Source organism: Solanum verrucosum, unplaced genomic scaffold (genome assembly GCF_900185275.1).
Source record: "Solanum verrucosum unplaced genomic scaffold, falcon-dt-bn FXZP01000102.1, whole genome shotgun sequence".
NCBI classification, from domain to species: Eukaryota; Viridiplantae; Streptophyta; class Magnoliopsida; order Solanales; family Solanaceae; genus Solanum; species Solanum verrucosum.
This window is the reverse complement of record NW_026019930.1, coordinates 904590-925303: the sequence shown is the minus strand read 5'-3', so window position 1 is coordinate 925303 and position 20714 is coordinate 904590. Positions and strand designations below refer to the sequence as shown.

The window sequence follows — 20714 nt, the reverse complement described above, 5'->3', positions numbered from 1 at the left end:
AAATGTTCCAAATCAGATTAATCAAGTTATTGCTCAGTTTATCGCATGAATTTCAGAACCCTAGCTATGTATTTCTTTAGTTCTTGAATTACACATGCTAGGTCAGATATTTCAGTATTCAGTTTTACATGCCTCAGTTTATGAATGCATCATTATCAGATTAATTGTTGCATTCTCAGTTTGCATGTTCAGTTTCGAGCTATCCAGTATTTACAGAAATTCAGTCATAACTAGTTAACCACTTAATTCATTGGGAGTAGCATAATACCGAGTTGGACTAGGGTTTCAGCGTACCCATATAGTCCCAGAACTACGAGCCACGTAGGTGTAAGTCCCCTATGTGGGCAACATCAGTTTAGTGATCACGCCAGCATGCCTCTATACCTCTGGCAGGGTATATTGGGTCCTCTCGATGGGGCGTATACATCGGACTCCACATTTAGCTCATGTGGTTTTATGTCGGTTATTAGTAGCTCCCACAGTTCAGTCAGACTCTATTGCATTGACCATATTTCAGTACAGTCAGTATTCAGTCTCAGCATGTTATAAATTTGGTCATTGCATTCAGTTAGCTCAGTATTCAGTATCTATATCATGTTCAGATTATTTCATTGCTTTATTGCTTTGTTCAGTTATATGTTCTTTCAGTTTTACTCTATCTTGCATGCTCAGTACCTTTCAAGTACTGACGCATACGTGCGCTACATCTTCTTGTGATGTAGGTTCAGGTTTTCAGTATCCAGATCACGCTTAGATCAGTTCTCGATCTTCAGTTCAGCAGAATCAGTTGGTGAGTCCTCATTCTTCGGGGACAATAGTCATGAGTTTCTTTTCAGTATTTTAGTCCTTTAGTTTCAGTTTTACTAGATCTAGTTGGGGCATGTCCCAACATTTCTAGTCAGTTTAGAGGCTTATTTCAGACATAGTTAGATTCAGCTTAGTGTTTTGAGTTTGATATTTCTTTTGTATTAAACTCTCAGATTTGATATATTCAGTTATAGTAAATAGGTATTCCCCATCTTTTCAGATTTATTTATAAATTAGCTTCCGCATCAGTTGATTATCTTTAGTATGCTCATGATCATGCCAGCAGGGTTAGCTTGGGATCACTTGTGGTCCTAGGTCCCGTGTCCGCGTCTCGGGGGTAGCTCGGGGCGTGACACAAACTCCTTCAAGAGGTCAGTGGTAAACTTCCTTTGTGAAATGAGAACTCCATCAGGCCTGTACAATATTTCTAACCCCAAAAAATAGTGTAGTCTACCTAGATCCTTTATCTTGAACTGATCATGCAAAAATGATTTCAAAGAATTGATTTCCTCCAAATCAGTTCCAGTCAAGATCACATCATCTACATAGATGGCAACAAACACCAAAGAAGCTCCCTTTCTCTTATAAAATAGTGAATAGTCACTATCTGAATGTATGTATCCTTTTGAACAAAGACTGCTGGCCAATTTTTCATACCATTGTCTACTAGCTTGTTTCAAACGATACAATGATTTCTTCAGTCTGCACACCATACGTGGACTGTCCACTGCAAGACCTTGTGGCAATGTCATATATACTTCCTCATTCAAGTCACCATGAAGGAAAGCATTATTAACATCCAATTGATACAGATTCCAACCCCTCTTGACAGCCAAGGTGATAAGGGTCCTAACAGTGGTCATCTTAACCACAGGAGAAAAAGTCTCATTATAGTCTATACCAGCTTGTTGAGTATACCCCTTAACTACTAGCCTTGCCTTGAACCTCTCCACATTACCATCTGCCTTATGTTTGATTTTGTATACCCATTTACAGCCAATAGCATTCTTCCCTTTGGGTAGGAGGACCAGTTCCCAAGTATTATTTGCATACAATGCTTCAAATTCTTGTGTCATTGCCTTCTGCCAGGCAGGATACAAGATTGCTTCTTCATAGGAAGAAGGTTCACAGTCATGTGATATAGTTTCAATCAACTGCTGACTATTAGAACATAAAGAGGTGAAACAAACACTATCATGGTTGGACACAAAAGAAGTGAGGGAGTGATGTGGGCTGGAGGTACTTGTAGTGGAATGTAGGTTAGATAGAGTGTAATTATATTCTTTCAAGTAGGTGGGAGTATGAAGTGGTCTAGTTGTTCTTCTAAGAGTAGGTACAACATCACAAGATGGAACAGAAGCAGACATGGATTGTGTGGTGGTTAATGGTGAATGGGTATTCTGTCCTGCAGGTGAGGTTGTGTTTTCAGCAGTATCATTGATTACTTGATTAGTGGGGACTTCATGGGATGTGTTAAAGTCCAGTAATTCATCATTAGAAAACATGCTTGTTGAATATGGAGTGTAAGTAGAAGTGTTGGAGTGATGGATTAAAAGCTTTAAAACAGAAGGAAAACTAGAACCATCAGGAGCAAGTACAAAAGGAAACACAGACTCATGGAAAATAACATCTCTAGATACATGGACTCTTTTGGTAGCTAAATCTAAGACCTTGTAACCTTTTGTATTGAAAGGATAACCAACAAAAATGTGTGGTGTTACCCTTGGTTCAAACTTGTCCTTGTGAGCTTTTAAAGTAGTGGGAAAACATAGGCATCTAAAACTTCTAAGATGAGAGTATGTAGGTGGTGTATGGTACAGTAGTTCATAGGGAGTTTTATTCTGTAAAGGTTTAGAAGGCAATCTGTTAATAAGGTATGTGGCTGTTAATACACACTCTCCCCAGTACCTCATGGGCAATTTAGACTGAAATAAAAGGGATCTTGCTGTCTCAAGGAGGTATTTGCGTTTTCTTTCAACTATGCCATTTTGTTGAGGTGTATATGGACAAGATTTCTAGTGTATTATTCCCTTTTCTTGGAAAAATTGAGTGGCCTCAGTAGAGGTGAATTCCAGACCATTATCACACCTGATGGTCTTCAATTTGGTATGGAATTGATTTTCCACAAGACATATGAAAGCCTTGATTGTTTGTAGAGCATTACTTTTGCACCTTAGCAGTTGTGTCCAAGTTGATCTAGTGAAATCATCTACCATGGTTAAGAAATAGTGATAACCATCATGAGTAGGAATGTGATATGGTCCCCATAGGTAAACGTGAAGTAACTCAAAAATTTTACTAGTGATAGTTGTGCTATTTGAGAATGGCATTCTAGGTTGTCTAGCCATGGGGCATATGGCACAAGTGAAAGGTTGTTTGGTAGAGAAAGGAACAGGTATAGTTGGAATTCTTTTCATTTTTACAAAAGGTACATGACCTAGTCTAGCATGCCATATGAGTTCATCTGTATGAGAGTTATCAGACTTAGCAATAAAAGAAGAACATTCAGTAAGATGACATGAAGAAGAACCAGGTTTGGGACAATCATCTTTATTATCAACAGGACAATGTCTTACAGTAGATGATGTTGAAAACTCATTACACTTTACTAAAGAAGGAACAAAAGTACAATGACTGGAAATGACATGAGGTCCTTTGCTCTTAGTTGAAGATGAACAACAGTTATGACACTTTGAACATAGGAAATATAGGCCATTCTTGGCTCTACCAAGTTCCAGAGGGCTCTTCAGAGAAGGGCCCTGCAGTAAACAAGAAAAACTGTTAAAGCTTACCACACCTTTGAGTTGAAATGCTAGACAATGAACTGATATTAGATTAAACTTGAAACTAGGAACAAACAACACTTTCTGTAGAGTTAAAACTGGACTTAAACATACATCACCAATCTCAGTCACTTTAACTTTGTAACCATTAGGTAGGCTGATAAGGAAAGGATATGGTAATGGTCTAATGTTTGTGAGAGTGTTTTTATTGTAGGTCATGTGATGTGATGCTCTCGAGTCTATGATCCAAGAGTCAGCAGTTAATTTTACACATCTACAAGAAAGATCACATATCTCAGTAATGGAAGAGTAACAAGCAAGTATACCTGCCAGATTCACAGCTCCACTTAGCATGTTGTCTGAGTTAGGAGCTCCATGTCCAACCTGCAGGGATCCCAAAAGATTGAGCAGCTGTTCATATTGATCTTTGGACAAGTTCAAAGGCATTTGTTTCCTCAACTCAGGGTCTTCTTCACAGTGGTTCCTATCATTCTCAGAGGTGCACATATTTGCTGCAGAACCAACACTCTTCCCCTTGGTAAACTTCGAGTTGGATGGATATCCATGAAGTTTGTAGCATCTTTCTCTTGTGTGACCTGTTCTCCTGCAGAAATCACAAAACAAGGAACTCCTGCTGGTGCTAGAATTACCTCTAAACACATTTGTGTTATTCAAATTCCCAGAGACTCCTGTGCTCCATTTAGAGGAATTGTAGTTTGTTCTGGGGCCTCCCTTAGATCCTGTACTACTGGCAAGAGCATTCAGTGAAGTTGAGTCCAAAGCTGTGTGGTTGTGAGGTCTTACTTCCCTCTGTTTTTCCTCTTGAGACAAAATGGCAAAAGCTTGTGCCATACTAGGCAGGGTACTCATCATGAGAATGTTTCCTCTGATGACAGTGTACATTTCATTCAGTCCCATCAAGAATTGTATGAGTCTTCTATCTTGTTCAACTTTGACCAACCTTATCTTACCACCACAAGTGCAAACACAACTACATTGAGAGCTTACATCGACAGTGCTCATCTCTTCCCAAAGTTTCTTCATTTTTGTGTAGTATCTAGTAACATCCAAGGTGCCTTGGACAAGATCATTTATCTCCTTTTGAAGCTGGTACAGCTTACAGCCATTAGTCTAATCATACCTTTCTTCCAATTCAGCCCATAATTCCTGTGCATTGTTAACGTACTGCAGACTATCCCTTAGATCTGGTGACAAGGAATTCAAAATCCAAGAGGTTACCATATCATCACACCTCTCCCACTACTGGAAGCTAGGATCATCTGGATTTGGTTTTACAACTTTCCCATTGATAAAACCTGTCTTACTCTTAACTGACAAGGCCCTAAGAACAGCTCTCCTCCAGGATCTATAACCAGTACCATCGAAAACTCCAGGCAATAGAAATGAACCTGCATTCTCGGAAGGGTGTAGATAGAAAGGACTAGGAATCTCAATCCTAACTGTGGATGTAGAACCACTTGGAATTGGATCAACTTGTTGATCAACCATATCGAAAAGAGATCAAGTAACAAATTCAATTTGAGGAACAACAACTGAAACTCAAAATTGAAACAGCAAAAGAAACTCGAAAAAAAACTTTGAGAATTGAAGCTCATAGACTATTGTAGATGCGGAAAGGAAATAGGATCTATGCCCTGTGCTTTGATACCATGAGAAAATCAACACATTGTGATGCCAAACAATCAAATTCCTCCATTGATGAAATCAAGTTCATATGAGAAAGGAAGAAGAAAGTTCTGGAAGAGCTAACTGGAAAAGAAACTGTTTCATTGAATGAAAAATTAAGTAGTGATTGTTACATGTGACTCTATATATATAGATACACGAATTGTAAGCTAGCTAACCAACTTTATGCAAATCTGACTTTCTGTAACCAACTCTAACTAACTAACTCTGTGAAACAGTAACAATGCTAACTAACTCTGTTAACTAACTCTGTGAACTTTAACTAACTAACTTATATTTCATCATACTTGACTTTTTATAAAAAGTATATGGGGAACAGTTTCTCACACCACCCTTTCCCGACCTCAACCCAGTGGGGTTACATTGATTATGTTATTATTAAGTCAAAATTAGTGGTTCACAAGTTGAACCCAAGTAAATAAGGAAGCATTTGCCTCTATTTTCCTAAAGGTTTTGCAGGTGGCAAATGAAAGATTTCAAAGGAATAGGAACAGCCATATAAACATTTCTGCAGCTATGACAGGCATTATGTTTAGTTTTGAGATAAAATAAACCACACACAATGTCGATTACAAAGAGGAAATTAAAGATAGTAGACCACAAAGCATGTAACAAGAGAGGATCATTTAGGTTAAACTCTAACTGCCAAATATATATACATATACAAAGCAAGAGAGAATTGTTTCACCTTGAATAAGCATTTAAAGGATCAGATTGTGTTATTTTAAAATTGTGGAAGAAAGAAAAAAAATGTACCTTGAATACGTATTTGAGAAGAGAAACATTATTATCTCCATGTTAGTCAGCAAAACTGTTATTCCATTGTTTGCATCTAATTCTGGATTCTCTGCTTTCCGCACCTAACAATGTGTATTACTCCTCCGTCCCTATTTACTCATCAAATACTCCTTCATCTTTTTTATTGGCTTAAGTCATATGCGCTCCCTTAAAATTGTTTGCATATTTCAATTAGAAACCTCAACGTAGCCTCGTACCTATTGAACACTTAAATCTTAACAAATTTATACCTATTTAACACAAAATAATAATCAATAAAAAGACAAACATGCGTGCATCTCAAACACATAAACATACTAAATAGACCAATGAAATAATGACACGTGTCGATTGGATTAACTTATTTTTAAAATTTTATTTAAATAATTCAAAAGGAATTTTAAAAAGAAAAACCAAAAATGATTTTTGAATTAACCCATCCCCACTCCCACCCCACCCCACCATTCTTCTTCATCTTCTCCATCAGAACTAATTTCCCTTTGCACTGGGCCGTTGTATCTCAATCGTCAGTATACCATCGCCTCCCCTTTCTTCTCCATCAAATCTTATTCCTTTCACCGACATCGATAATACACCATTGATGTCCAGTTAAGCTACCCCTTATCCACCTTTCATTTTAATAGAATTACATCTTCCATTCATTGTCTTCATTTTCTTTTCACTACCAATCATTTATCACAATTATAAGAAAACTTTTATCGAAAAAAATCAATTACTTCACTGAAAAATTATTTTCATCGAAAATAATGGACCTTCGCCGGAAATATTTGAGACTATAATTAAATCTATATAAAAAAAAAAAGGAAAAACCTGATAGTCTTGATCTTGATCGTTCTTGAACTTAAGTGCTTGAATTCTTAAACTTGTAGCTTTATAGAGAATTTTATGGCGTTTGTACCACGAATTTTCTCTAGCTTCTTGTTTAGAATTTTCTGTCTTCTATTATGAATTATGAGGACCCCTATTTATAGTTTTAGAATAGAGGAGTTGTGATTGGAACATGATTCCCTTCGACCAATCAGATTTAAGTGACATGTCATATGAGCTTTATGGGGCGGGCTTGTCACTTTGACACATGTCATGATTCTATTGGCTTATTTGTTTGACTTGGCATGCCACGTCATTTGCCATGTGGCACCAAAAGAATGGGCCTCTAGGATAAGATGACATTGGACTTAGCAAATTGGGCTCATATATAGTCCAAATCAATTAATTTTGACTTTAAAGAAATTCATATTTATTGGACTTGAATAATTAGCCCAATTATATTAATCCATAATATTTATTTGGACTAATATATTCATGAATTTAATATAATTCGAATCATCTTATAAAATTATATTTAATAAATTTTAAATGATTACAAATGCCCCCTGCTTCAAGTCTTGTCGAGATATTTTATTTTTTTAAAGACTAGACTTGAAGTAATTAATGAAGATCTTCTTTAATCTGTGTCTGCATTGATGAAGCTGCAGCCATGCAAAATGAAGAAGAGTAGGGCCACCTTTATTACCAAGCTCATCCTGCCCCCACCTTCTTCACGTTCAATTGAACCCAATATTGTAATACGGAATTTTATCAAATAGTACTGTAACATTAAATTTCGAACTCATAATGTGATCAGATGGATTCAATAGTCATAACTTAAAAGGTTGATCCATCAAATTTAAATTCTAAACTCGTCTATGTCTCTGAACTCGAAAAAAAAAATCAAGGCTTTATTAGAAAAAAAAAAGAGTAATCCTCTTGACAAATTAATAGGAGAAAGAAATGGACGATCTGCAAATCTTCTGGTATATAATCAATGATACCGATGGATGATCTATAAATATATGGTCAGTAAAGCTAACTGAAGAATTAGATTAATGGCGGATCGGAATAGTTAATAGGAACTGGAAATTTATATATAATAAAAAATGCAGAAGAAAAATGAAGTTAATAGGTTAACGTTGATAAATTGGCATGCACGATAAATTTGGTGCGGGGTGAGGAGGGAAGAAGGAGTGATAGCTGAAAATGGAAATGTGAGGGAGGGAGAGAGTTACGGGTATCGGGTTGCCCTATAAGGTGGGGTGTGGGTTTATTTTGGAATTTAACCTGTTGTATTTGTTTCTTTATTTCAATTTATTTGTGTTGTTTTCCATTTTAGCAACTTTTTGATTCTAAATCTGCAGTTTTGACAGTAATATATTTAAGATCCTAAAATTAAATGACAATTTTAATATATATATTTTATTTGTCTTCGTTTATAATCACAAAATTCAAAAAAAAATAAAAAATAAAAATTGTACCAAGTTAAAACTAAATTACACCATAATTTGCACGAATATGATGTAAACCATTTGGAGATAAAAAAGAAGATAAAATATAATTTGATATATGAGTAGAGGTAATTTGATAGTGTAAAATCTTTTATACCATCTATGAAAGTTGACAAATGACAACCTAAAGTAAATGGTTAGTAACATTGATACAAAGGAAAAATGACCTGATATATCCTTCTACTTTGCTATTTAAACTTTATATTATTATTATGAAAGTAATTTTTATATATTCTATTATACAAATGACTTATATATATAACATCATGACATGTAATTTTATATCGCGATATGAAATTGAATGTCAAAACTCCTAGTACTCGTATTTCAAGAATAGTCATTTTGCAATTATATCCTTTCCTATTTTAAATAGTCTTCCACGTGAATTCTTCTCCTCCCACTTTTAACACATTTTCCGCTTTATGTCTTTGTTCCATGCACCTTCCAAGCCTCGAAGATAGTGAGTAGTGATGATGACAAATCTACAAACTCATTATCTGGACTTGTTGTATAAATTTTTTGATGAAATTCGGGTTGAATCACCATATATCCATATACCTTCTGCTGATTTTTATTCAGATCTGTGTTGATTCTCTCGGGACTCATGATGTAACTGATCCGTTTTACTGACAGACAAATCCATCTTTTGCTCCATAAAAATCCGCAATTTTTCACTTCCCGCTTAGAGTTGATTAACAGGTTTGATAACTCTATGCAAAATGTTGCGGCCGTGGTGGAGGCCGGAGGGAGGTACAAGAGCCCCGAAAGAATCTGGCTTGGCGGCGGGTTATATCGATCACAATGGATAGTCGAGCATGTAGTGACATCTGACGATGTTAGGGTTATCAATATCCAGGAGAATTTCAATCCCTCGGGATGCGAACGCAGTGTAAAGTTCACTGGTGGGCATTTGTTGGACCTTGTACAGGAACTTCCGAAGCCGGTGCCCGGAAGAAGGGAAAAATTCACCATGGTTCCGCTGCTCAGAGGAAGAGGGTGGTGCCGCCGTGAATAAGGTTATAATTATTTTGTTTAATATTTTGTTTTTATTTGTTAAATGTTGAATGAAGAGAAATCATTCATAATATTCTTTTATTTTCTTAGTTTATATTGAAGCCTAGTTTTTCGTCCATCTTGTTATTCACCGTCTCATTCATAAGTCAATGTAATTTTTTTTCAAATGTATTAACATTGTTTAGTATAGTCAAATATGTATGTTGTTAGCCTCATAAAAATTACAAATAATATTAGGTATATTTTTATATCTTGAACCCACTTCGTGAAAATCCTGGGTCCGCCACTGCTTAGCAGATAAGATTATCAACAGCAGATAGAGACTATAGTTATGGATCCTTCATCAAAAAGATAAAGAACATAGTTATGGATCAAATATAATGAAAGATTATAGGATCACTACTGCTTGGAAGACGAACAGTAATATGTTCAATTCGACTTCATAGGTAAGTTTCCAAGCAGCTTCCTCTTGCATTAACAATTACAGTAAGGCAATGACATTGACAGTTACATACACAATCATCTCAAAATCCAACCATCCAAGTTAATTACTTCTGACATCTAATTGCATCCTCATATTCTCATACATGATGCTATCTCGGAGTATTGGCCAATCAGAGAAGTGCATGTTGGTGTGTTTGCTTGTTTGGTGTGCAAGCTATTACTACTGACCAAGTCTAAGCTCAGCTGTTTCTGAAATTTCACCTACTAGATAGTCAGCATTAAATAGAATAAAAACTAATTAGCGATTGGTGGAATGAGTCAACCAAATCAATTTTGTCACGGAGTTCATTTAGTCAGTTTTTGATTTGGTCAAACTTAGGAGGAAGCTTTACTAATTTGTTGTAGCTCCTAAGTCTTCTCTCTCAATAACCAAACGGCATATTTTCAACTATTTGTTCTTTGAAAACTTTATCTTTGATTCATAGCTAAGGTATTTACTGGTAGAAGTTTATGAAGCTCCCTGATACCATATATCTAGAGCAACACAGTTAAGAGAGCTTTAGACACTTCTCTTTAAGGTGATTACTGCTTCTTGCCCAACTCTCAGACTACTTTCTGCCAGAGTTTTTCAAATGCAAAATCCAAGATGCAGCTTTCTAATTCTTTTCATTCAACTTGTTTCCATCATTAGCTTTTGCCACTACGCAAGGCAAATAAGAGGTGAAGATAATAAAACTAGTGCTATAGAGGTGGATGTGGGCATAATTCTTGATCTGGAAACAAATGTGGGAAAAGTAATGAACATATCTATCTTACTAGCCCTGGCAGATTACCATGCCAACGCTAGTCGCGGTGCCATTAAGATAGTTCCTCATTTCAGGGATTCCAAGAGAGATGATGTTGAAGCAGCATCTGCTGGTAAATTTAGCTCCATGATTTAGTTGTGTTAAACTAACATGTCTTACTCTCTTTGCTTCACGAGTCAGACATATTCTGGTAGTTGGTCATTCATGCACTATTTGCATAAGATACTCTCTTTTCTCTAAGATATTGGTTATCCTATTTTAAAAGGGATTTTCAGATGACTTCTTACAGTCTGATTGTGTATATGCAGCCATATACTTGCTAAAGGATGTCCAAGTGCAAGCTATCTTTGGGCCACAAATGTCTACACAAACTGATTTTGTGATTGACATAGGGAACAGAACAAAAGTCCCTATCATTTCTCCAGCAACAAGTCCTTCACTCTCAGTCAAGGAAAATCCCTTTTTCATTAGAGGAGCACTTCCTTCTTCCAGCCAGACTAAAGCCATTGCAGCCATTGTTAGAAACTATGATTGGAGGCAGGTTGTGATCATCTACGAGGATAGCTCCTATGGAACTGGGATAGTTCCACATCTGACTGATGCTTTACTGGAAATCAACACTTTAGTCTCCTATAGAAGTGTTATTTCTCTTTCAGCCAATGATGATGAAATCCTCAAGGAGTTATACAATTTGAACACAAAGCAGACCAGGGTATTCATCGTGCACTTGCAACCATATCTTGCCTCACGCCTTTTTCTCAAGGCCAAAGAAGCCGGGATGATGAGCAGTGGATATGCATGGATCATCACAGATGTGCTAACAAGTCTTCTGGACTCGGTAGATCATTCAGTCATTGAGTCATCAATGCAAGGTGTTCTTGGTATAAAACCTTATATTCCAAGATCAAATGAGCTTAACAATTACACGAGGAGATGGAGAAAGAGATTCCGTCAAGAGTATCCAGACATGGACCCAGTTGAACTCAATGTTTACGGGCTATGGGCATATGATAGCATCACCGCATTAACAAAAGCAATAGCAAAAGTGGGCACTACCATCATCCCAAAATTCAAGAAAGCAGACACTAGAGAGAATTTAACGGACTTAGATGCACTTGGAACCTCAGAATTTGGATCTCTGCTCCTTGACTCTATGCGAAATACAACGCCAAAACAGCACTAAGTGGTGAATTCCGTATCATTGATGGAGAATTGCAGCTATACACATATGAGATTGTGAATATAATTGGGAAAGGAGAGAGAAGCGTTGGATTCTGGACAGAGAAGGATGGCATTTCGCAGAAACTGAAGATGAATAGTAAAACAGCTAAGAGTATGAATGAGCAACTAGCGGCCATCATTTGGCCTGGTGAATCTATTATTGTTCCGAGAGGCTGGGAAATACCCACAAGTGGGAAGAAGTTGAGGGTTGGAGTTCCTGTCAAAGGAGGGCTGGAGCAATTCATTAAAGTGGAAATAGATGCCAAAACACAAACAGTAACTGCAACTGGTTTCATTCCAGATGTCTTCAAAGAAGTCATCCAATCTTTGCCATACGCCATCCCTTACGATTTTATTCCATTTCCAATAGATAGCCCCACTTCTCAAGACTATGATGATCTTGTTTACAAGATCTCCTCAAAGGTAATATCCAATTCTTTTTTGAATTAACCTTTTTGGCTGAATACCTTACATGCTCCTTTCCGGGACTTCCATATCTACTTTCTTCTTTGACTGAGATCAACCATAAATACAAAAATAATCGTTGTTTGCTTGAACCAGGAATATGATGCAGTTGTAGGTGATGTGACCATTTTAGCGAGCCGAGCCAAGTATGTGGATTTCACATTACCTTTTTCAGAGTCCGGTATTTCTGCTGTTGTGTCGGTAAGGAATGATGATAGAAAAAATGCTTGGATTTTCTTGAAACCTCTAAAGAGCGAGCTTTGGATAACAACTGGAGGATTCTTCATCTTCATTGGTTTTGTGGTTTGGGTACTTGAACATCGTGTAAACAAAGAGTTTCGAGGACCCAAACACAAGCAAGTTGGGATGATATTCTGGTTTTCCTTCTCAACTCTCGTTTTTGCTCATAGTAAGTCTCTAACACAAAGCAAATTATATACAAAAAGCTTTAGGATTTATCGTTGTTTCTCAACAAATCATATATATGGCTGGTTGTTTCAGGAGAGAGGGTAACTAGTAACTTTACAAGATTTGTGCTGATTGTGTGGGTTTTCGTGGTTCTGGTGCTGACATCAAGTTATACTGCCAACTTAACATCTATGTTGACAGTGCAACAGCTCCAACCTTCTATAACTGACCTCAATGATCTCATCAAGAATGGAGAATATGTTGGGTACCAAGAAGGTTCCTTTGTCAAAGATGTCTTGAAGCATATGAACTTTGACAGTTCCAAGTTCAGAAGTTATAGCACATTGGAAGAGTATAGTAATGCCCTCTCAAGAGGAAGTAAAAATGGAGGTGTTGGTGCAATTGTTGATGAACTACCTTATCTCAGACTCTTCCTCAACAAGTATTGCAGGAAGTATATTATGGTCGGTCCAACATACAAGGCTGCTTGCTTTGGATTCGTAAGAATGTTGCACTCCAGTGATGTTTCAGAACGTGTTTACATTTGTTTAGAATGGTTTTTGTTCTACTCAATAATTTAATCTTTTATTTTCCCCCAACTTCTGGCAGGCATTTCCAAAAGGATCTCCTTTAGTACCTGACGTCTCAAGAGCAGTCTTGCAGGTGATGGAAGGAGAGTTTATGAATAACATAATACAGAAATGGTTTGGGAATGAAACAGATTGTCCAAAGCAAGATGGAATGGCTATAACATCTAGCCTCACACTGGATAGTTTTATGGGCCTTTTCCTCATAGCTGGTGTATCAGCAGGCTCCGCTCTTCTCCTATTCTTCCTCATCTTCCTTTATCAGAATAGAGAAATCTTAGCCACTGATGATTCAGTATGGCAAAAGCTTTCTGCAATAGCAAATGCCTTTGATAAAGAGAAAGACAACTCTAATTCTATGTCAGAAGAGCCATCTGAAGGCAATGAAATCCTAACAGCTATGCTGTTTGCAGAAAGTGAAGCTTCTACTGAAATATTGCCCCACCTTCCTTTGCAAAGCCCAGAAATCAGAATTTCCGACGGCTTAGGAGCATCCCCTGCACTTGAAGGGTTCTCTACAACAGAATCTGGAACTCCAGTTCATGAAAACATTACAGGGACAACTTAAGAGAGATAAACCAGGTTTAAAATAGTTAAACCATATTATATTTGCATTAAGAGGCGTCTCTAGTATATAGAATTTATGGGTTTAACCTTCAACATCTTACAATTGAATTCCTTGCACTTTTGTAATATGCATTCAAAATTAAATATTTATTGAATTACTAATTTTCCGCATATATTTGCGTTCCATGTCAAAATTAAACTTCCGCACCAATTTAAGAAGCCCTTTGAGTTATCAGAAAGGATCAGATGCAATTATGAAATTCTGGAAGACAAATTTCTACCTATGAAATATTTGAGAAGGGAGTCATTATTATCTTCTCTAGCTTAACATTAACTCTATTACAAGTCTGGTCGATTAGGACTATCATCTGCAAATAGCATACACCATATAGTATTTTTAGAAATCATAATTACCTAACATAAGTTTTCTAAGTAATATGTCCACCCCTAGGTATATATGATCATAGCAGATAACTATTATTATCCACCCATAGTCATGGATAATAAATAATGAAAGATTATAGGACCAGCATTGCATGTTAGACAACTTCAACATCATATACGTAACTTCTCAAGCAGCTTCCTCTTGCATTAACAATTACTTCCCCTTCGTTTTAAAAAGAATGACCTACTTTTCTGTTTAAAAAAAATGACCCTTCTTTTTTTGGCAACACTTTAATTTCAGTTTTTCACGTGACATGTTTAAAGTTATAAGATTAAAAAACATTTTAGTATATTTAACATAACTTTAATTTAAGACCACAAGATTGAAAAGTCATGTTTATTTTCTTTAACTCCTTATCAAATTAAACTAGGTTACTACTACTGACCAATTTATCATATTCATATATTACTAAAAGTGGGAAGCTCCAACCTTTAAAGTTGAATTACCATTTTACCCCTTCATTATATTAAAATGTTACAAATTATTTAATTAAGTAATTAGTAAAATTAAAATTATAATTCACCCAAGGCTTAATTACATGTTCTAGGTTCAAAAACAAAATTCTGCATGTTTAGATAAACAAAATGTCACAACATTTTAAATTCTTGGCTACGTTAATTTAGAAACAATTAATATTTAAAGGAAGCTGCTTTTTTAAAATGTTAGTCATATTAAATGTTAATAATAGCTAAAATAATAATTTCTCATTTTACAAGCTTTTCAAAATTAATTTTATACATTTTCGGAATGATTATAAATAATTAAAAATAAATAATAGGTATATCATTTAATAAGATAATTACTATAAAAACTTGCAGTGGCTTATGACTTTATATGATTTTCTATAGCACTAATATTATAAGTTCAAAATTACTTTAAAGAGATAAAAGTAATTTCAGAAAGAGTCTTTTTCACTATCACATTAACTACACATACGTACAATGTATGTTATTTATTTATGTCATTTATTAAATTAATAAAATTATATTATCTTGAGCTCGTTATAAAATTTTTGCAGAAATTGAAGAGTTATTTTTCATTATTCAATACAGATTATTATATTTGTCAATTTCCTCCATATATCAGTTCACACTTTTGCATTACTCTTCTTTTACTCAACATACTTCCTTATTCATAGTTAGGTAAATATATTCTAGTGATTTTTTCTACTCTTCCTCTTATTACAATTTTACATTTTTCATTCCAATTTATTGATACGATTTTTCCTAATTTTGTCTTTCCTTTTTTTAATAGAAATTGTGTGCAATCCATATTATAATGCAAAAAGAAAAATTGACTTTATAGTGTTTAAAAAACTATAGATATAATTGTTGTTATGCATTTCAAGTTTTCTTTATATATACACGGTTGAATGTTAATGTATGGATTGAAAGTTTCTCAATGAATTGCAGGGATTATTGCGAGGTATGATTGATTAAACTCATTAGAAATACATATTCTTATTATGCTTATAGTTTGAAATTTGAGGGTATCTGTTTTGATTTCTTATCTTATACATGTTTTCCAATTTATATCACAATCAATTTTTTTTAATACATATATTTATAACTATAGGCATATATATGCAACCATATAATATCGGATATACGTGCAACACACGTGTCCAAAGACTAGTAACTGAAAACGCGTAAACTAAAGATTACTAGTCGTATCTAGCCTTGTCCAAGTTGGAAAACAATGGTCTCTTCTACTTATTGGTTTAATTGTGGAATTTGTAACTGAGCTAAATTTGTCAACTTTCTATGCCTCAGCCAAAATTTGGGAAGTCCTTTCAATACAGAAAAACTACATCATTAGACATACTTCACTATCATATATACTATTATATTCTATACTTTTAAAATATTTCGTATACTATCACTAATTAAGAGTTTCATATCATATATTGAGGAAAATACATTTGGCTTACATGTATTTTTGCCATCAGATACACAAAAATAGGGAGATAGGGGAACGAGATGAGGAAAGAGGCAAGCGGGATTTGTTATGTATCCCAGATACATGCGAATCACACTATATACACATAAGATACATTTATGTGTATGTATCTGGTGTGATTCACATGTATACATAGGAGAGTGAGAGATGGGAGAGAGGCGAGCGAGATTTGTTATGTAACCCAGATACATGCAAAGTCACTTAGATACAATGCTTCTAGAGCAAATTACACCTAATTTTGATCCTAAGTAACCTCAGATATATGTAAATGTATCTAGACATACCAAAATCTGGTAAAATACGTAATATTACAAACTATAATGTTTTTAAGTAATTAACTCCTAAATTAGTTGAATTAATGTAAGTTCCCTTCAATATATCCTCTAGATAGTACACACAAAAAGTTATTGGGTATTGGGGGAATGAGTACCAATCAATTTTGTCAATTTTTTATTTAGTCAAAACTGAGGGGTAGTATGCTTACTAGCTGTGCGGTTGTAGCATATGTGAAAAGTCCTCACTTTCAATAATCAAACGAATACTTGATTTTCAACCATTTGTTCTTTGACTTTTCTTTCTGCATTTATGGAGTTTGGTCTTATTAATTATAGGAAAATTTATCATTCTGAATGTGTGGTTATCTTGCACAAGCACAACTGCTTGTTGCCCAACTCTCAGACTACTTGCTACCAGAGTTATTTCAAATGCATAATCCAAGATGCCACTTTCTAATTCTTTTCATTCAACTTATCTCCATCATTAGCTTTTACCACTATGTAATTCCAATAAGAGGTGAAGATAATAACACTAGTGCTGTAAAGGTGGATGTGGGTATAATTCTTGATCTGGAAACAGATGTGGGAAAAGTAATGCACATATCTGTCTTACTAGCACTTGAAGATTATCATGCCAACGCTAGTCGCGGTGCCATAAGGATAGTTCCTCATATCAAGGATTCCAAGAAAGATGATGTTGAAGCAACATCTGCTGGTAAATTCAGTTCCATGATTTACTTCTGTTAAACTAGCATGCATAACTTACTTTGGGTAAATTCTTATGGTCTGACTATGTATGTGCAGCCATATACTTGCTAAAGGATGTCCAAGTGCAAGCTATCTTTGGGCCACAAATGTCTACACAAACTGATTTTGTGATCGACTTAGGGAACAGAGTAAAAGTCCCTATAATTTCTCCAGCAACAAGTCCTTTACTTACAGTCAAGGAAAATCCCTACTTCATCAGAGCAGCACTTCCTTCTTCAAGCCAGACTAAGGCCATTGCAGCACTTGTTAAAAACTTTGATTGGAGGGAGGTTGTGGTAATCTATGAGGATAGCCCCTATGGGTTCGGGATAGTTCCACATTTGACTGATGCCTTACTGGAAATCAGCAGTTTAGTTTCCTATAGAAGTGTTCTCTCTCCGTCAGCCAATGATGATCAAATTCTCAAGGAGTTATACAATTTGAATACAAAGCAGACCAGGGTGTTTGTCGTGCACTTGCGACCATATCTTGCCTCCCGCCTTTTTCTCAAGGCTAAAGAAGCAGGGATGATGAGCAGTGGATATGCATGGATCATGACAGATGTGCTAACGAGTATTCTGGACTTGGTAGATCATTCAGTCATTGAGTCATCAATGCAAGGTGTTCTGGGTATAAAACCTTACATTCCAAGATCAAATCAGCTTAACAATTACACGAAGAGATGGAGAAAGAGATTCCGTCAAGAGTATCCAGACATGGACCAAATAGAACTCAATGCTTTCGGGCTATGGGCATACGATGGCATCACCTTATTAGCAGAAGCAGTAGGGAAATTGGGCACTACTGCTATCCCAAAATTAAAGAAACCAGACACTAGAGAGAACTTAACAGACTTAGACGCACTTGGAACGTCAGAAGTGGGATCTCAGCTCATTGACTCTATGCGAAACACAGTGCTAAAACAAGGATTAAGTGGTGATTACCGTATCATCGATGGAGAACTGCAGCCATTCCCATATCAGATTGTGAATATAATTGGGAAAGGAGAGAAAAGCATTGGATTTTGGACGGAGAAGGATGACATTTCGTGTAAACTGAAGAATGGTAAAACAGCAGCTAAGTGTAATAATAAGCAACTAGGAGCCATTTTTTGGCCAGGTGATTCAACTATTGTTCCAAGAGGCTGGGAAATGCCCACAAGTGGGAAGAAGTTAAGGATTGGAGTTCCTCTCAAAGGAGGGCTGGAGCAACTCATTAAAGTGGAAAGAGATTCAAAAACACAAGCAGTAACAGCAACTGGTTTCTGTGCAGATGTCTTCAAAGAAGTCATCCTATCTTTGCCATATGCTCTCCCTTACGAATTTATTCCATTTCCAATACAAGATCCCCTCACTCTTCCAGACTATGATGATCTTGTTCACAAGATCACTTCTCAGGTAATATATAATCTCTGTTCCAATAAACCTCTTTGGCTCTATATCTTACTAACATGGTCCTTTTTGGGACTTCGATATCTATTTTCTGCTATTACAATCAACTATTTATACTGGAATACAAGATCACTTCTCAGGTAATATATAATCTCTGTTCCAATAAACCTCTTTGGCTCTATATCTTACTAACATGGTCCTTTTTGGGACTTCCATATCTATTTTCTGCTATTACAATCAACTATTTATACTGGAATAATCAATGTTTGCTTGAACCAGGACTATGATGCAGTTGTAGGTGATGTGACCATTTTAGCGAGCCGGTCAGAGTATGTGGATTTCACATTACCTTTTATAGAGTCAGGTATTTCTGTAGTTGTGCCGGTAAGGGATGATGATAGGAGGGATGCTTGGATTTTCTTGAAACCTCTAAAGAGCGAGCTTTGGATAACAACCGGAGCATTCTTCGTTTTCATTGGTTTTGTGGTTTGGGTACTAGAACATCGTGTAAACAAAGAGTTCCAAGGACCCAAATGCAAGCAAGTTGGGATGATATTTTGGTTTTCCTTCTCAACTCTCGTTTTTGCTCATAGTAAGACACTAACTCAAAGCATATTATTATATACGAAAGATATAGGATTTTTCCTTGTGTCTCAACAAATCATATATATGGCTGGTTGTTGCAGGAGAGAGGGTAACAAGTAACTTAACAAGATTTGTGCTGATAGTGTGGGTTTTTGTGGTTCTGGTGCTGACATCAAGTTATACAGCCAGCTTAACATCTATGTTAACAGTGCAACAGCTTCAACCTACTATAACAGACCTCAATGATCTCATCAAGAATGGAGAATATGTCGGGTACCAAGAAGGTTCCTTTGTCAAAGACGTCTTCATAAAGCGCATGAAATTTGACAGCTCCAAGTTCAGAAGTTATATCACATTGGAAGATTATGATGATGCCCTCTCAAGAGGAAGCAAAAATGGAGGTGTAGGTGCAATTGTTGATGAACTACCTTATCTCAGACTCTTCCTCAACAAGTACTGCAGGAAGTATATTATGGTCGGCCGGACATACAAGGCTGCCGGCTTTGGGTTTGTAAGATTGTACACTCCACTGATGTTTCAGACACTGCTAACATATATATTTAGAATGATTTGTTGCTTACTCAATCATCTAATCTTTTATTGCAGGCATTTCCAAAAGGATCTCCTTTGGTACCTGACGTCTCGAGAGCAGTCTTGAAGGTGATGGAAGGAGAGTTTATGAATAACGTAATACAGAAATGGTTTGGGAATGAAACAGGTTGTCCACAGAAAGATGAAACGGCTATAACATCTGATAGCCTCACGTTAGATAGTTTTAAGGGACTTTTCCTCATAGCTGGTGTATCAGCAGGCTCCGCTCTTCTCCTATTCTTCCTCAACTTCCTTAATCAGAATAGAGAAATCTTAGCCACTGATGATTCAATATGGCAAAAGCTTACAGCAATTGCAAAAGTCTTTGATGAAGAGAAAGACAACTCTAATTCTATGTCAGAAAAGCCATCTGAAAGCAATGGAAGCAATGCACCTAAACTGCTCGCAGCAAGTGAAGCTTCTCCTGAGATATTGCCTGACCTTCCTTTGCAAATCCCAGAAATCAGAATTTCCGACGGACTAGGAGCATCCCCTGCTGCTGAAGGGTTCTCTACAACAGAACCTGGAACTCCAGTTCATGAAACCATTACAGACACAATTGAAGAAATATGACACATATAGCTACTACCATAATTGTGACACACCTGAATAGGGCCCTATATGAGATTGCACAGAGATGAGCTAGCTTTAGGGTTAGTTAAACCAGATTACATTATATCTTTGTTACTGATCTTGGCCAGAATATTAGCATCAAGAGGTGGCTCCAGGATTCCATTTGATGGATTTAACCCTTACTTTTTCTTAGTGGTTTCTTTTTCAATCTTATTATTAC

The 20714-nt window shown here is 36.1% G+C and overlaps 3 protein-coding genes across 3 annotated transcripts; 2 read left to right on the top strand and 1 right to left on the bottom strand.

The window, feature by feature from the left end:
- Positions 1-3531: 3531 nt before the first annotated feature.
- Positions 3532-5099, bottom strand: LOC125831472 (uncharacterized). The gene is made up of 4 exons (XM_049510656.1): positions 4907-5099; positions 4732-4795; positions 3917-4647; positions 3532-3566 (listed from the first exon to the last, which is right to left on the bottom strand). Exons 1-4 carry the CDS (start codon positions 5097-5099, stop codon positions 3532-3534), a joined length of 1023 nt encoding a protein of 340 aa, XP_049366613.1.
- A 5276-nt stretch (positions 5100-10375) lies between these two features.
- On the top strand, positions 10376-14088 carry LOC125828103 (glutamate receptor 2.8-like). Its single transcript, XM_049507413.1, is given in 6 exon segments — positions 10376-10792; positions 10989-11843; positions 11846-12324; positions 12463-12775; positions 12868-13274; positions 13384-14088. Coding segments are annotated over 6 exon segments (2886 nt in total). The 5' UTR covers positions 10376-10506; the 3' UTR covers positions 13930-14088.
- A 2886-nt stretch (positions 14089-16974) lies between these two features.
- Positions 16975-20714, top strand: LOC125828093 (glutamate receptor 2.8-like). The gene is made up of 5 exons (XM_049507402.1): positions 16975-17322; positions 17412-18751; positions 19025-19337; positions 19432-19841; positions 19937-20714. The coding sequence occupies exons 1-5, from the start codon at positions 17037-17039 to the stop codon at positions 20492-20494; spliced, it is 2907 nt and encodes a 968-aa protein (XP_049363359.1). The 5' UTR covers positions 16975-17036; the 3' UTR covers positions 20495-20714.

What these genes read in the sequence shown, in the direction of transcription:
- LOC125828093 (XM_049507402.1), top strand. Translation starts at nt 17,037, where the DNA reads ATGCATAATCCAAGATGCCACTTTCTAATTCTTTTCATTCAACTTATC. An exon ending in TTCACAAGATCACTTCTCAG is followed by an intron (nt 18,752 to 19,024) that starts GTAATATATAAT and finishes TGCTTGAACCAG; the next exon opens with GACTATGATGCAGTTGTAGG. An exon ending in AACTCTCGTTTTTGCTCATA is followed by an intron (nt 19,338 to 19,431) that starts GTAAGACACTAA and finishes TGGTTGTTGCAG; the next exon opens with GAGAGAGGGTAACAAGTAAC.
- LOC125831472 (XM_049510656.1), bottom strand. Translation starts at nt 5,099, where the DNA reads ATGGTTGATCAACAAGTTGATCCAATTCCAAGTGGTTCTACATCCACA. An exon ending in GTCAGTTAAGAGTAAGACAG is followed by an intron (nt 4,796 to 4,906) that starts GTTTTATCAATG and finishes CCTTGTCACCAG; the next exon opens with ATCTAAGGGATAGTCTGCAG. An exon ending in TGGGCTGAATTGGAAGAAAG is followed by an intron (nt 4,648 to 4,731) that starts GTATGATTAGAC and finishes GGATGTTACTAG; the next exon opens with ATACTACACAAAAATGAAGA.